We start from the raw sequence: 13,326 nt of genomic DNA on the forward strand, positions 1-13,326 counted from the left end.
TACCGCATCAAAACAGTCTGAAGATGACGCAATGAAGCGTTGGAAATGGTAGCGACAAAATAAAATAAAATCATAAGGACGGCTGTAGGTGTTTTTATTTTTTGTCACGATAATAAACGGCCGTCGTCCCAGAGACCACCTGCTAAGATGATGGACATACAAAATCATGTACATTGCCTATATTCCTGCGAAATCTTTCTGCAGTATCACGGAAGGGACAACCAGATTCTCGTAGTTCTATTAGACGACGTAATTAAAACGGAGTGAGGTGTTGATTAAGGCGTCTTTGTCGACTTAAACGCATTCTTGACTAACATCAACCCCCCCCCCCCCCCCCCACGTCCTATCTAGAAGGTACCTGCGACCCACGAATTTTCCAGTTTGTATTTAATGCAAATCTGATTTGCATACTCATAACGGCGCGACTAGCGTGATTCTTGGTGTGGAAGTTTAATAGACATGTTCTTCCATGTGTAGAAACACGCCTACCAACTCTCGTTTACGTCGCACAGTTCCTGATTGGTGTTGTGATTTATTCCTTCGCCGTATCTGAGGGTCTTTGATCAAAACATAGATATTTCATTTACTGCGTTCTCATCTGTTATTGTAATAGACTTGAGTGACCCCCTTCCGTCCTTAATCGTTTATCACGCCTAACCTACTCCACTGTGCGTGCGAAGTAAAGTCGTGTCACGCCTGTAGCAGGTGATGAAGTCGTGGGTTTCGGCAGGGTCAGGCAAGTGAGTAGGGTAGTGGGTCGGCGAGTCCAAGCCGCACAGCTGGCAACGTCGTTCCACGTTTCGCAGAAGCAAGCCTCGCTTCCAACAGTGCAGAAACATCGTTATTTTGCCTCTGCTACAGTTATCCTAAGCTCACTTGCTTTATCGGCGTAGCTGTTGACTGCACAAGATAAGATGACAGATGTAGCCAGGAGGGTGAGCCTGCGCTATCGTAGTCCACCATGGCCACGACCGGGGTCGGCGAGCAGGAGAGCCGGCACGTGCTGAGCGGACCGCCGCTGACTGAGGCCGAGGTGGCGGGGGCGGAGCTGCCCCTGGCGTCCTACCTCATCCAGAAGCTGGCCGCCCACGGAGACCGCGTTCTGCAGGTCGGTGCGTGTGCTCCACAGGAGCAGCAGAGGCGCAGCGGTTTAGGAGACACCTGTAGAACATCTGGTGTAAATTCCCTGGCCATGTTGTAATACTAAGTGTTGATTGCAGCTTACTGGCTGTGGTCTGGTAGAGTGACAGAGTGGCTCAAGTCCTTAGGGCGCCTAGTAGCGTCATGGAATGTGCGAAATTTGTCTAAATGCTAATCCGAATATTTCTTTAAGCATTTAACCAGAGAACCAACACGTGAATGTAACATTTTAGACCTGCTGGTGACAAAGTGACCCGTACTTTTCGTCTTAATTAGTGCAGAAAAGAGAATCAGTCATCATTAGGCCATGACGGCATCTCTGAGTAGGGCTATAAATAGGAATACTTCTACATCTACATCTACATCCATACTCCGCAAGCCACCAGACGGTGTGTGGCGGAGGGAACCTTGAGTACCTCTATCGGTTCTCCCTTCTATTCCAGTATCGTGTTGTTCGTGGAAAGAAGGACTGTCGGTATGCTTCTGTATGGGCTCTAATCTCTGATTTTATCATCATGGTCTCTTCGCGAGATATACGTTAGATGGAGCAATATACTGCTTGAATCTTCGGTGAAGGTATGTTCTCAAAACTTCAACAAAAGCCCGTACCGAGCTACTGAGCGTCTCTCCTGCAGACTCTTCCGCTGGAGTTTATCTGTCATCTCCGTAACGCTTTCGCGATTACTAAATGATCCTGTAACAAAGCGCGCTGCTCTCCGTTTGATCTTCTCTATCTCTTCTATCAACCCTCTCTGGTACGGATCCCACACTGTTGAGCAGTATTCAAGCAGTGGGCGAACAAGCGTACTGTAACCTACTTCCTTTGTTTTCGGATTGCATTTCCTTATGATTCTTCCAGTGAGTCTCAGTCTGGCATTTGCTTTACCGACGAACAGCTTTATATGATCATTCCATTTTAAATCACTCCTAATGCCTACTCCCAGATGATTTACGGAATTAACTGCTTCCAGTTGCTGACCTGCTATATTGTAGCTAAATGATAAGGGATCTATCTTTCTATGTATTCGCAGCACATTACACTTGTCTACATTGAGATTCAATTGCCATTCCCTGCACCATACGTCAATTCGCTGCAAATCCTCCTCCATTTCAGTACAATTTTCCAATGTTACAACTTCTCGATATACCACAGCATTATATCCAAAAAGCCTCAGTGAACTTCCGATGTCATCCACAAGGTCATTTATATATATTGTGAATAGCAACGGTCCTAGGACACTCCCCTGTGGCACAGCTGAAATCACTCTTACTTCGGAAGACTTCTCTCCATTGGGAATGACATGCTGTGTTCTGTTATCTAGGAACTCTTCAATCCAGTCACACAATTGGTCTGATAGTCCATATGCTCTTACTTTGTTCATTAAACGACTGTATCGAAAGCCTTGCGGAAGCCAAGAAACACGGCGTATGCCTGTGAACCCGTGTCTATGGCCCTATGAGTCTCGTGGACGAATAGCGCGTGCTGGGTTTCCACGATCGTCTTTTCGGAACCCATGCTGATTCCTACAGAGTAGGTTTCTAGTCTCCAGAAAAGTCATTATGCTCGAACATAATACGTGTTCCAAAATTCTACAACTGATCGACGGTAGAGATATAGGTTTATCGTTCTGCACATCTGTTCGACGTCCCTTCTTGAAAACGGGGATGACCTGTGCCCTTTTCCAAACCTTTGGAACGGTACGCTCTTCTAGAGTCCTGCGGTACACCGCTGCAAGAAGGGGGGCAAATTCCTTCGCGTACTCTGTGTAAAATCGAACTGGTATCCCATCAGGTCCAGCGGCCTTCCCTCTTTTGAGCGATTTTAATTCTTTCTCTATCCCTCTGTTGCCTATTTCGATATCTACCATTTTGTCATCTGTGCGACAATCTAGAGAAGGAACTACAGTTCAATCTTCCTCTGTGAAACAGCTTTGGAGAAAGACAATTAGTATTTCGGCCTTTAGTCTGTCATCCTCTGTTCCAATACCATTTTGGTCACAGAGTGTCTGGACATTTTGTTTTGATCCACTTACCGCTTTGACATAAGACCAAAATTTCTTAGGATTTTCTGCCAAGTCAGTACATAGAACTATACTTTCTAATTCATTGAACGCCTCTCGCATAGCCCTCCTCCCACTACATTTCGCTTCGCGTGATTTTAGGTTGTCTGGAAGGCTTTGGCTATGTTTATGTTTGCTGTGAAGTTCCCTTTGCTTCCGCAACAGTTTTCTAACTCGGTTGTTGTACCACTGTGGCTCTTTTCCATCTCTTACGATCTTGCTTGGCACATACTCATCTAACGCATATTGTACGATGGTTTTGAACTTTGTCCACTGATCCTCAACACTCTCTGTACTTGAGACAAAACTTTTGTGTTGAGCCGTCAGGTACTCTGTAATCTGCTTTTTGTCACTTTCGCTAAACAGTAAAATCTTCCTACCCTTTTTAATATTTCTATTTACGGCTGAAATCATCGATGGAGTAACGGCTTTATGATCGCTGATTCCCTGTTCTGCGTTAACTGTTTCAAATAGTTCGGGTCTGTTTGCCACCAGAAGGTCCAAAATGTTATCTCCACGAGTCCGTTCTCTGTTTAACTGCTCAAGGTAGTTTTCAGATAAAGCAATTAAAAACATTTCACTGAATTCTTTGTCCCTGCCACTCGTTATGAACGTTTGAGTCTCCCAGTCTACATCCGGCAAATTAATATCTCCACCCAGAACTATAACATAGTGGGGAAATCTACTCGAAATATTTTCCAAATTATCCTTCAGGTGCTCAGCCACAACAACTGCTGAGCCAGGGGGCCTATAGATTCATCCAATTACCATGTCTGAGCCTGCTTTAACCGTGACCTTCACCCAAATTGTTTCACATTTAGGATCTCCGTCAATTCCCTTCGATACTATTGCACTTCTTATCGCTATACAAAGAAAGATAGGAAGACCTTTCTTCCTCGCTCTGCTTAGCATGAGCGACGTCTCAGATTATCTCTGCGGGCAGCATCAAAATTCCATCTCCAGCACTAAGGACGTTGAGTCTCAATAGATATGTTCAAGAGCATTGCACAATACGTTGTAGACAGGTACGTGGCGAGCAAAGTTGTGAGGGATGGAAAAGACCAGCGTGGTTCGTTGGCCGTCTTAGAAAGCTACTATGAAAGTAAAGAGACTTTCACACCAAATTTAAACGGAGACAAAGCTCCCAAAACAAACAAAAATAAAACAAAAAATAGCTTAACAAAAGTCACACGTGAAACATTCCACGAATTCAAATGTAAAATTCAGTCTACCCTGTGGAGAGAAAATCCTGAGAAATTTTGGTCTTACTTTAAATCAGAAGAAGAATCAAAGATATATTTCTCACTGTGACCTTAATCAGGATTGTGAACTTAATGAAGGACAACGAAATATGAGGGACGATCAAAATATTTCCTTCTGAGGGCGTTACTAGTAGCATAACTATAAGATCAAAATTATCCGGACACCTAGATGAAAATGACTTACAAGTTCGTGGCGTCCTTCATCGGTACTGCTGGAATTCAATATGGTGTTGACCCACCCTTAGCCTTGATGACAGATTTCACTCTCGCATGCATACGTTCAGTGAGGTGCTGGAAGTTTTCTTGGGGAATGGCAGTCCATTCTTCACGAAGTGCTGCACTGAGGAGAGTTACTGATGTCGATCGGTGAGGCCTGGCACGAAGTCGGCGTTCCAAAACATCCCAAAGCTATTCTATAGGATTCAGGTCAGGACCCTGTGCAGGCCAGACCATTGCAGGGATGTTATTGTGGTGTAACCACTCCGCCACAGACCATGCATTATGAACAGGTGCTCGATCGTGTTGAAAGATGCAATCGCCCTCCCCGAATTGATCTTCAACAGTGAGAAGCAAGAAGGTGCTTAAAACATCAATGTAGGCCAGTGCTGTGATTCTGCCACGCAAAACAACACTGCGTACAAGCCCACTCCATGAAAAACACGACCACAGCATAACACCACCGCCTTCGAAATTTATAGTTGGTACTACACACGTTGGCAGATGAGGTACACCGGGCATTCCCCTTACCCAAACACTGTCATCGGATCGCCATGTTGTGTACCGTGATTCGTCACTCCACACAACGTTTTTTCACAGTTCAATCGTCCAATGTTTACGCTCCTTACACCAAGCGAGGCGTCGTTTGGCATTTATCGGAATGATGTACGGCCTATCGGCAGCCGCTCGACCAGGAAATGCAAGTTTTCTCACCTCCAGCCTAACTGTCGTAGTACTTGCAATGGATCCTGATGCTGACTGTAGTTGCTGTGTGATGGTCTGGATAGATGTGTGCCTATTACACAGTACGACAGTCTTCAATTGTCAGTGGTCTCTGTCAGCCAACAGACGAGGTCGGCCTCTACGCTTTTGTACTGTACGTGCCTTTTCACTTTTCTTCTTTACTATCCCAGCGGAAACAGTGGACCTAGGAATGTTTAGGAGTGTGGAAATCTCGCTCGTAGACGTATGACACTAGTGACACCCAATCACCTGACCACGTTCGAAGTAAGTGAGTTCCGCGGAGCGCCCCTGCTCTCTCACAACGCTGATGCGGAGTACCTGGCAGTAGGTGGTAGCATAATCCGCCCAACATGAAAAACATAGGTTTTGGTAGTGTCCGGATACTTTTGATCATATAGTGTATATGCAACGTTGCGCAATTCTGATGTGAATACATAAACGCTGACATGTAGGCAAGGGATTAGTGTGGCATTCGTGTATTTTTGACGAGCATGCGGTAAATGTGAAAACGTGAACTATGGCAACGTTAGTGCCAACGGAGCAACGTGCTGTTATTCTGGTTTCTCCTAGTGAAGCACAAGCACCGGTAGATATCCGCCGTTGAGTGAAGAATGTGCATGGTGCAGAATGTTTGTCGAAAGCCACAGCTGGTCTGGATTTGACACGACACGGTGGTCGAACTCAAATGGAATACACTCGAGCACAATCCACATGCGATTAAAACGGCTTCAGTTCCCTGAACAAGACCGTGAAGCGTCGACAATTCTTGTTGGACCAAGATGTGCATCAGGCAATTACGGACTTCTTTCCGCAGCATGACACGGTATTTTACCAATCTGGTATCTTCAAACACATGCTGCGGTGGGATGATTGCCTCAATGCTCAAGGTAATTTTCCCAAAGTGGCGTACCAATGCTGGACTGTACGGAAACTAGTTGATCGCCTCTCATATTAAACGTGTATGTGCAAAACTGCTTCACAGAAGAAGATCGCTTCGTAAGACCTCTTTTCAATCTTAGCACGAAGGATAAAATGGCTGATATCGAAATAACTGAAATCTCTCAATAGAGGAAAGGCTACTGGAGTTCATAGGATGTCAGTACGATTGCGCATAGGGTATGCGAAACAACCTACTCCTCTTTTGGCACCAGTGTACCGTACGTTTCTACGAGAGAAATGTTTCTGATGATTGGATTAAAACACATAATTCTTATTTTCATGGAGCATTATCGAACAGTCGCACAAAATTGTAAGCCTATACCTCTGTCGCCGGTTTGTTGAATTATCTGGAATGCGTTTTATGCTCGCGTATTATGAAATTTCTGGAGACCGAGAATTTCCTCTGTAAGAGTCAATACAGGTACTGAAAACTACGGTTGATGGAAAAATAGCTGGCTCTGTTTGCCCAGGAGAGCAGAAAGCGGTAGATAGAGGCACCGAGGTAGATTCCGTGTACCTTAACTTTCTTAAGGTCGAAATGGTTCAATTGGGTCTGAGCACTATGGGACTTAACTTCTAAGGTCATCAGTTCCCTAGAACTTAGAACAACTTAAACCTAACTAACGTAAGGACATCACACACATCCATCCCAGAAGCAGGAATCGAACCTGCGACCGTAGTGGCCTAGCGGTTCCAGACTGCAGCGTCTAGAACCGCTCGGCCACCCCCGCCGGCCTTTCTTAAGGCGTTAGATACACTTCCACACAGCCACCTAATGAACACAATACCAGTGAACAGTTTATCAGACCAGTTTCATGACTGGACTGAAGAGATTCTAGCAGGAGACAGCATGTCACCTCCAATGGAGAGGAGTCTCCAGATGTAAAAGTAACTTAGGGATACCACGAGTGATTGTTGTAGCTCTACCACTTTTCGCAGTGTATATAAATGACATACTAGACAACATTGGAAGTTCTTCGGCGTTTTCGTGGATTATGCTGTTGTACTCAGAGAAGTTGGTAGTCTATAAAACAGAACCAAAGTATATGGAGATCAGCAAAAGGCTGACGATTGGTGCAGAGAATGGCAAACTGACTTTCAGCATAAAGAAACGTAACCTACTGCGTAGAGATAGATCGATTTAAAGAGAAACTAATCACAAGGAAATGCGGTGTTACTTACTGTCGCTCAATGATATATTCACTAGGAAAGTTTTTCAAAGGGCCGACATTAATTAGAAGCTAACAAGCGATGTGAGTTTGATACTCAGCAGTCGCGACATGGAGGCAACCCAAACTGATGATGAGCAATCTCAACAGATGGCATCACGCAGTGCAGCTCGTTAAACTTTCTCTTGCTTTAACTGAAACATTGCCTTATCAGGATCCATCGTGAGAACGTTTTCTTTTAGTTGGGATTGCATCAGGTCAGTGAGCAGGCTGCCGTGCGTCATTGTTCATCTACATCTACATCTACATCTACGTGATTACTCTGCTATTCACAATAAAGTACCTGCATAAGAAATAACCGATCGAATCGACGCATTTTTCACAATAAGATGTTACGTTAAGCAAGGGAAATAATCGGATAATGTATCTCTGTGGCGTTATGACTCACTGTTGTAGAACAGTTGACGAAAGAACACCGATGGTGTTCGGTCGTCTACCTACGAGCAATCCAGTTCTCTCCTGTTGTTTCACCAAAACACATATAAGAATAAAATATAAAATGGAAAATTATATGCATATAGGATGAAGGTGCTTGTGAAATAATGATCTCGACTAATTATGGTGAAATAGATAATTATTAAGATAGCAAAATTACAATCAATTCAAATTACATCTTTTCCGCACAAACTATCATAAACGAAAGACAAAGTGAAAGTGCTGAAACGAGTGAAACTGTCTTGGTCCTTTTTTCGTAGTGACGTTGTTTTAACTTATGTGGCATTCTGAGAGATTCTTCCAGTGTAAATGTTCACTGGAATTACAAACGTGTTTTCGGGGTTGCAGATAATGAGACATTTTATCAGATATCTTTAGTGATACTTTACCGGTCTTTTCCAATAAAGCACCTCAGACATGAATTAGATTTAGAATTTGTGGATAAGATATAAAAATGTTTGACAACTGTCCCTTTAGGAAGTTTACAACCATAGTAAATCATTGAAAGATAACTTCTCTAAGCCAATTATAAATCACCTATATTCTGTAAGACTTAATCTTAGTGTACAGTTGCTACACAATGTACAGTGTGAGAAATGATAAACAACTATTGCCTGTAATTCTGGAGCAAACAGTACTCCACATATCCAAACAGCAGACAAGACTTAACATTCTAAATATATATAGATAATGAAACAAAGAGACAGAAACATGGGAAAAACAGAAGTATTCACAAATAATATTTCATGTACAAAATCTGTGTCGTATGTATTGATTTAGGTCTCCCTCCTTTACCTCCTCCCTTCTATCCTATCGGATGGAATATGAAATGTGACATTGTGTTTTATTTGGAACCATGTCAAAATGAGTCTGATACCAATTTATTACTCCAGGTCTTCTAGAGACGAAATTACAATAACGTGATAACAATCCTGCTATCTCGAATATCTGTTCCTTTGACAAACATTCGGATTCCTGATTTTTATCGTATATGCGGGCAGGTTCTCACATCACATATTCACAAGATGCCGAAACAGTTGCAGTAATCGATCACTCATGGTGATGTGCATGTGCAGAAACCGACATTGAATGATTTTTATTTCAGTCCCTTGACAGTATCTGTGGTCATCAGTCCTCTAGAACTTAGAACTACTTAAACCTAACTAACCTAAGGACATCACACACATCCATGCCCGAGGCAGGATTCGAACCTGCGACCGTAGAAGTCGCGCGGTTTCGGACTGAACGCCTAGAACCGCTAGACCACCGCGGCAGGCGATGGGTTTGGTAGTAAGGGCTAGTAGCCTCACACATTTCATTTGTACAAGTAGGAACTGGTGATCCATCATGTGCTGGTTCTTTTATAGCCGTGTCCTTGCGGTGTAGGAAAGTTATCTTATCGAGATGTCGTCATGCCATTCGGGAATGTCATGGTTTAGCACATGCTTTATGTGTTTTAACTCACGCTGAATAGCTTCACCTGTAGTATCTGACTCTGGCGATGCTCTATCACCATCTCGCTGTATCATATCTTATCGCTCATCACATAATTTTCCATTAACCAATATGTCGTTTTCATCAATTATACAATAAACAGATAAAAAGAATAAAGGGAACACTTCAGAAAGGCAGATGCATACAGATTCATTGGAAGAATCCTCAGGAAATATAGTCCGTTAACAAAGGAGGTAGCTTACAAAACACTCATTCGACAAGTACTAGGATTTGGCTTCAAGACAGACAAAATTGATAAAATAGAATATCTAAAGACGAGCAGCATGTTTCGTTACCTGTTCATGTAGTTAGCACGAAAGCGTCATGGCGACGATCAGTAAACTCCAATGGTTGATGTTCCAAGAGGGCCATTCTTCACGGTGCTCTTTACTGTTCGAGTTCCGATACCATTGTTTCCTACAAGAATCAAAAGGTATATTTTTTCTATCTAAGTATATCTCGCGATCAGGCCATGAAGACAAAATTAAAAGACATTCGTGCTAACACGGAGACCTACCGGCAACCATTCACTATTGGAACAGAAGAGGGGGAGAGTGACGGTGATACAAAAAGTACCCGCCACCAAACACCCAACATAGTTGGCGGCGTATCGATGTAGATGTAGACGTACAGTACGTGTGTTTCAGGCAACTGCTAGGTGCTATACGAAACCTTGAGGACCATCTGAGCCCGTTTAGGATGTGTGAATTTACAGCTACGAATCTGCAACTGTGTAGTCCTTGCAATGATTAACATATTGCATATTTAAGAAAGAAATTCCACTCCATGAGTCCTTTAAATCGTACCGTCAGAATTCTATGATGTTTCCTACAAAAATGACTTTCTTGCCTCATGATCCTTGTGAGACCAGTAAAAATTAGTAGCCTATACTGTTATTTTCCTTTGTCCTGTCTTTCCAACTGAAGAGTCTTTCTTTATCTTGATTGTACAAAACTCAGGAAGAGGAATATTAACGCAATCAATTTGATACTGACGTGGTAATCCACATTCAGTTCAAATCCAAGTGCGACGAATGGAAACTGTATACTTTTTCGCTCTTGATTCAGGCTACTATAAACCTTGAGTACCTCACCTATTAAACCAAGGCTTCAGCCATTTCTTCTCTACGTTTCCTTCAAACCTGGCACATGTTCAGCCAGGATTCTAAGGACTAGAAACTGTGATACTGAATTATGGAACTCCAATTGAAAGACGTTTCTTCACTCTGCGGCATTGATTTGGCGGGGTGTGTGTTCTGGAACTTATTTGCGCCAAGTTAGCTCATTTCAATAACTTCTCTTACTGAAGATGCAGTAACCCACTGTTTACTTCTGTTGAGATTTACGTATCCTGTAGTTTAACAAAAAGTGAAGGTCGAATTCCTGGGTGGTTTTTCAAAGTAAATCGACAAAATTTCACTAACAGTTCGCTAGCTTTGTTCAATTCGAGTTTGTGCTCCCTCATTATGATTTCTTCATACACAGAAGCTCCAAACAAACTGGTGTAGGTATGCGTATTGAAATACACATATATGTAAGCAGGAAGGATACAGCGCTGCGTCGGCAACGTCTATGTAAGAAGATTGTCTGGCACAATTGCTAGATCGGTTACTGCTGCTACAATGGCAGGTTATCAAGATTTAAGTGGGTTTGAACGTGGTGCTATAGTCGGCGAGAGATGGGACACAACATCTCAGAGATAGCGATGAAGTCTACAGTGAATATCAGGAATCGGGTAAAACATCATATCTCCGACATCGCTGCGACCGAAAAAAGATCCTGCAAGAACGGTGCCAACGACTACTGAAGAGAATCGTTCAACGTGACAGAAGTGCAACCCTTCCATACTTTGCTGCTGATTTCAAAGCTGGGCCACCAACAAGTGTCAGTGTGCGAACCATTCAACGAAACATCATCGATATGGGCTTTCGGAGCCCAAGGTCCACACTTCTACCCTTGATGGCTGCACGACACAAAGCTTTACTCCTTACCTGAGCCCATCAACTTCGACATTCGACGGTTGGTGGCTGGAAACATGTTGCCTGGTCGGACGAGTTTCGCTTCAAATTGTATCGAGCGGATGGACTTGTTACACCCCTTCGTATTCTTACCGATCTATGGACAGCACTGCAGGACTCATGGTATCGATTCCTTCCAGCACTACTTCAGGTATTAGTCGAGTCCATGCAACGTCGTGTTGCGACACTTCTGCGTGCTCACGGGGGCCCTGCACGATATTACCAGGTGTACAGTTTCTTTGGTTCTTCAATGTGCATGGGACACGAAACTTTAATACTTATTTCCTTCATTGGTCAAATGCGCAAAAAGAATGTAATTACTATTATTATGTTCGTTATAAGTAGTATTACCCCAAGTACACAATTTCATGGTGATTAGAAAACATTGGTTTGATGATGTTTTGTTCACACATTTTATGTGTTAATTGTGCAAAAAAGAACATACTTAGATCTTGAATGTAGATCGTTAAATGATTACCATATAATACACAATGACAAAAACAGGCAAAGAATATAAATACGAAGATATTGATGTCGATTTGAATACAGGAAATAATAAATTTGTGGACCTTACTTGGATGCTTTTCAGTAACTCACCATAAGATTAACTCAAAGTTTTCGAAACCAGACTCTGCCCATATCAGTATAACCTACACACAATATCTAACTCTCAAAACTGGATCTATGGCAGCTAGTTTAACATTCATCTGCGAAGTAAAGTATGTTTTCATTTCTGGATACCTTTTACCTCAATTTATATACTTTTTATACCTTTCTGATAGAAGGGCTGATTTAATTTCTTAAGTCAGAGGCTTCCCGTTTCCAGGATTTCCTTAAGCTCGTTTCATTATGTGAGATATTTATGAATTCACTCTTTTACGAAACCTTTCTACATCTACATTTACATCCATACTCCGCAAGCCACATGACGGTGTGTGGTGGAGCGTACTTTAAGTACCTCTATCGGTTCTCCCTTCTATTCCAGTCTCTTATTGTTCGTGGAAAGAAAAATTGCCGGTTTGCCTCTGTGTGGCCTCTACTCTCTCTGATTTTATCCTCGTAGTCTCTTCACGAGATGTACGTAGGAAGGAGCAATATACTGGCTTGACTTCTCGGTGACGGTATGTTCTCGAAACTTCAACAAAAGCCCGTACCGAGCTACTCAGCGTCTCCCTTGCAGTGTCTTCCACCGGAGTTTATCTATCATCTCCGTAACGCTTTCGCGATTACTAAATGATCCTGTAACGAAGCGCGCTGCTCCCCGTTGGATCTTCTCTGTCTCTTCTATCAACCCTATCTGGTACGGATTGAAGCAGTGGGCGAACAAGCGTACTGTAACCTACTTCCTTTGTTTTCGGATTGCATTTCCTTAGGATTCTTCCAGTCAATCTCAGTCTTACATCTGCTTTACCAACGATTAATTTTATATGGTCACTCCATTTTAAATCACTCCTAATGCCTACTCCCAAATAATTTATGGTCTTAACTGCTTCCAGTTGCTGACCTGCTATATTGTAGCTAAATGTTAAAGGATCTTTCTTTCTGTGTGTTCGAAGCGCATTACACTTGTCTACATTGAGATTCAATTGCCACTCCCTGCACCATGCATCAATTCGCTGCAGATCCTTCTGCATTTCAGTACAATTTAAATCTTTGGAATTCTACTGCGTTAAGGAGTAAGTGGACTTTACTCAGTATATTTTATTGTTATTTGCGTAACTATCCTTTGCTTTGTTTTGTGTGTGTATAAAAGCTACATTCAAGTACGAATTGAAGATAATTATTGAGGA

The 13,326-nt window shown here is 42.7% G+C and overlaps 1 protein-coding gene across 1 annotated transcript in view; it reads left to right on the forward strand.

Annotated features, from left to right (window-relative positions):
• The first annotated feature begins 751 nt into the window (after positions 1-751).
• The window catches only part of LOC126339971 (uncharacterized), a 74,523-nt gene continuing 61,948 nt past the window's right edge, over positions 752-13,326 (forward strand). Inside the window, exon 1 of the mRNA XM_050001676.1 lies at positions 752-1,108. Coding sequence (XP_049857633.1) covers positions 962-1,108 — 147 coding nt within the window. The 5' untranslated portion in view covers positions 752-961. The remainder of the gene's footprint in view (positions 1,109-13,326) is intronic.

Source organism: Schistocerca gregaria, chromosome 1 (assembly GCF_023897955.1).
Source record: "Schistocerca gregaria isolate iqSchGreg1 chromosome 1, iqSchGreg1.2, whole genome shotgun sequence".
NCBI classification, from domain to species: Eukaryota; Metazoa; Arthropoda; class Insecta; order Orthoptera; family Acrididae; genus Schistocerca; species Schistocerca gregaria.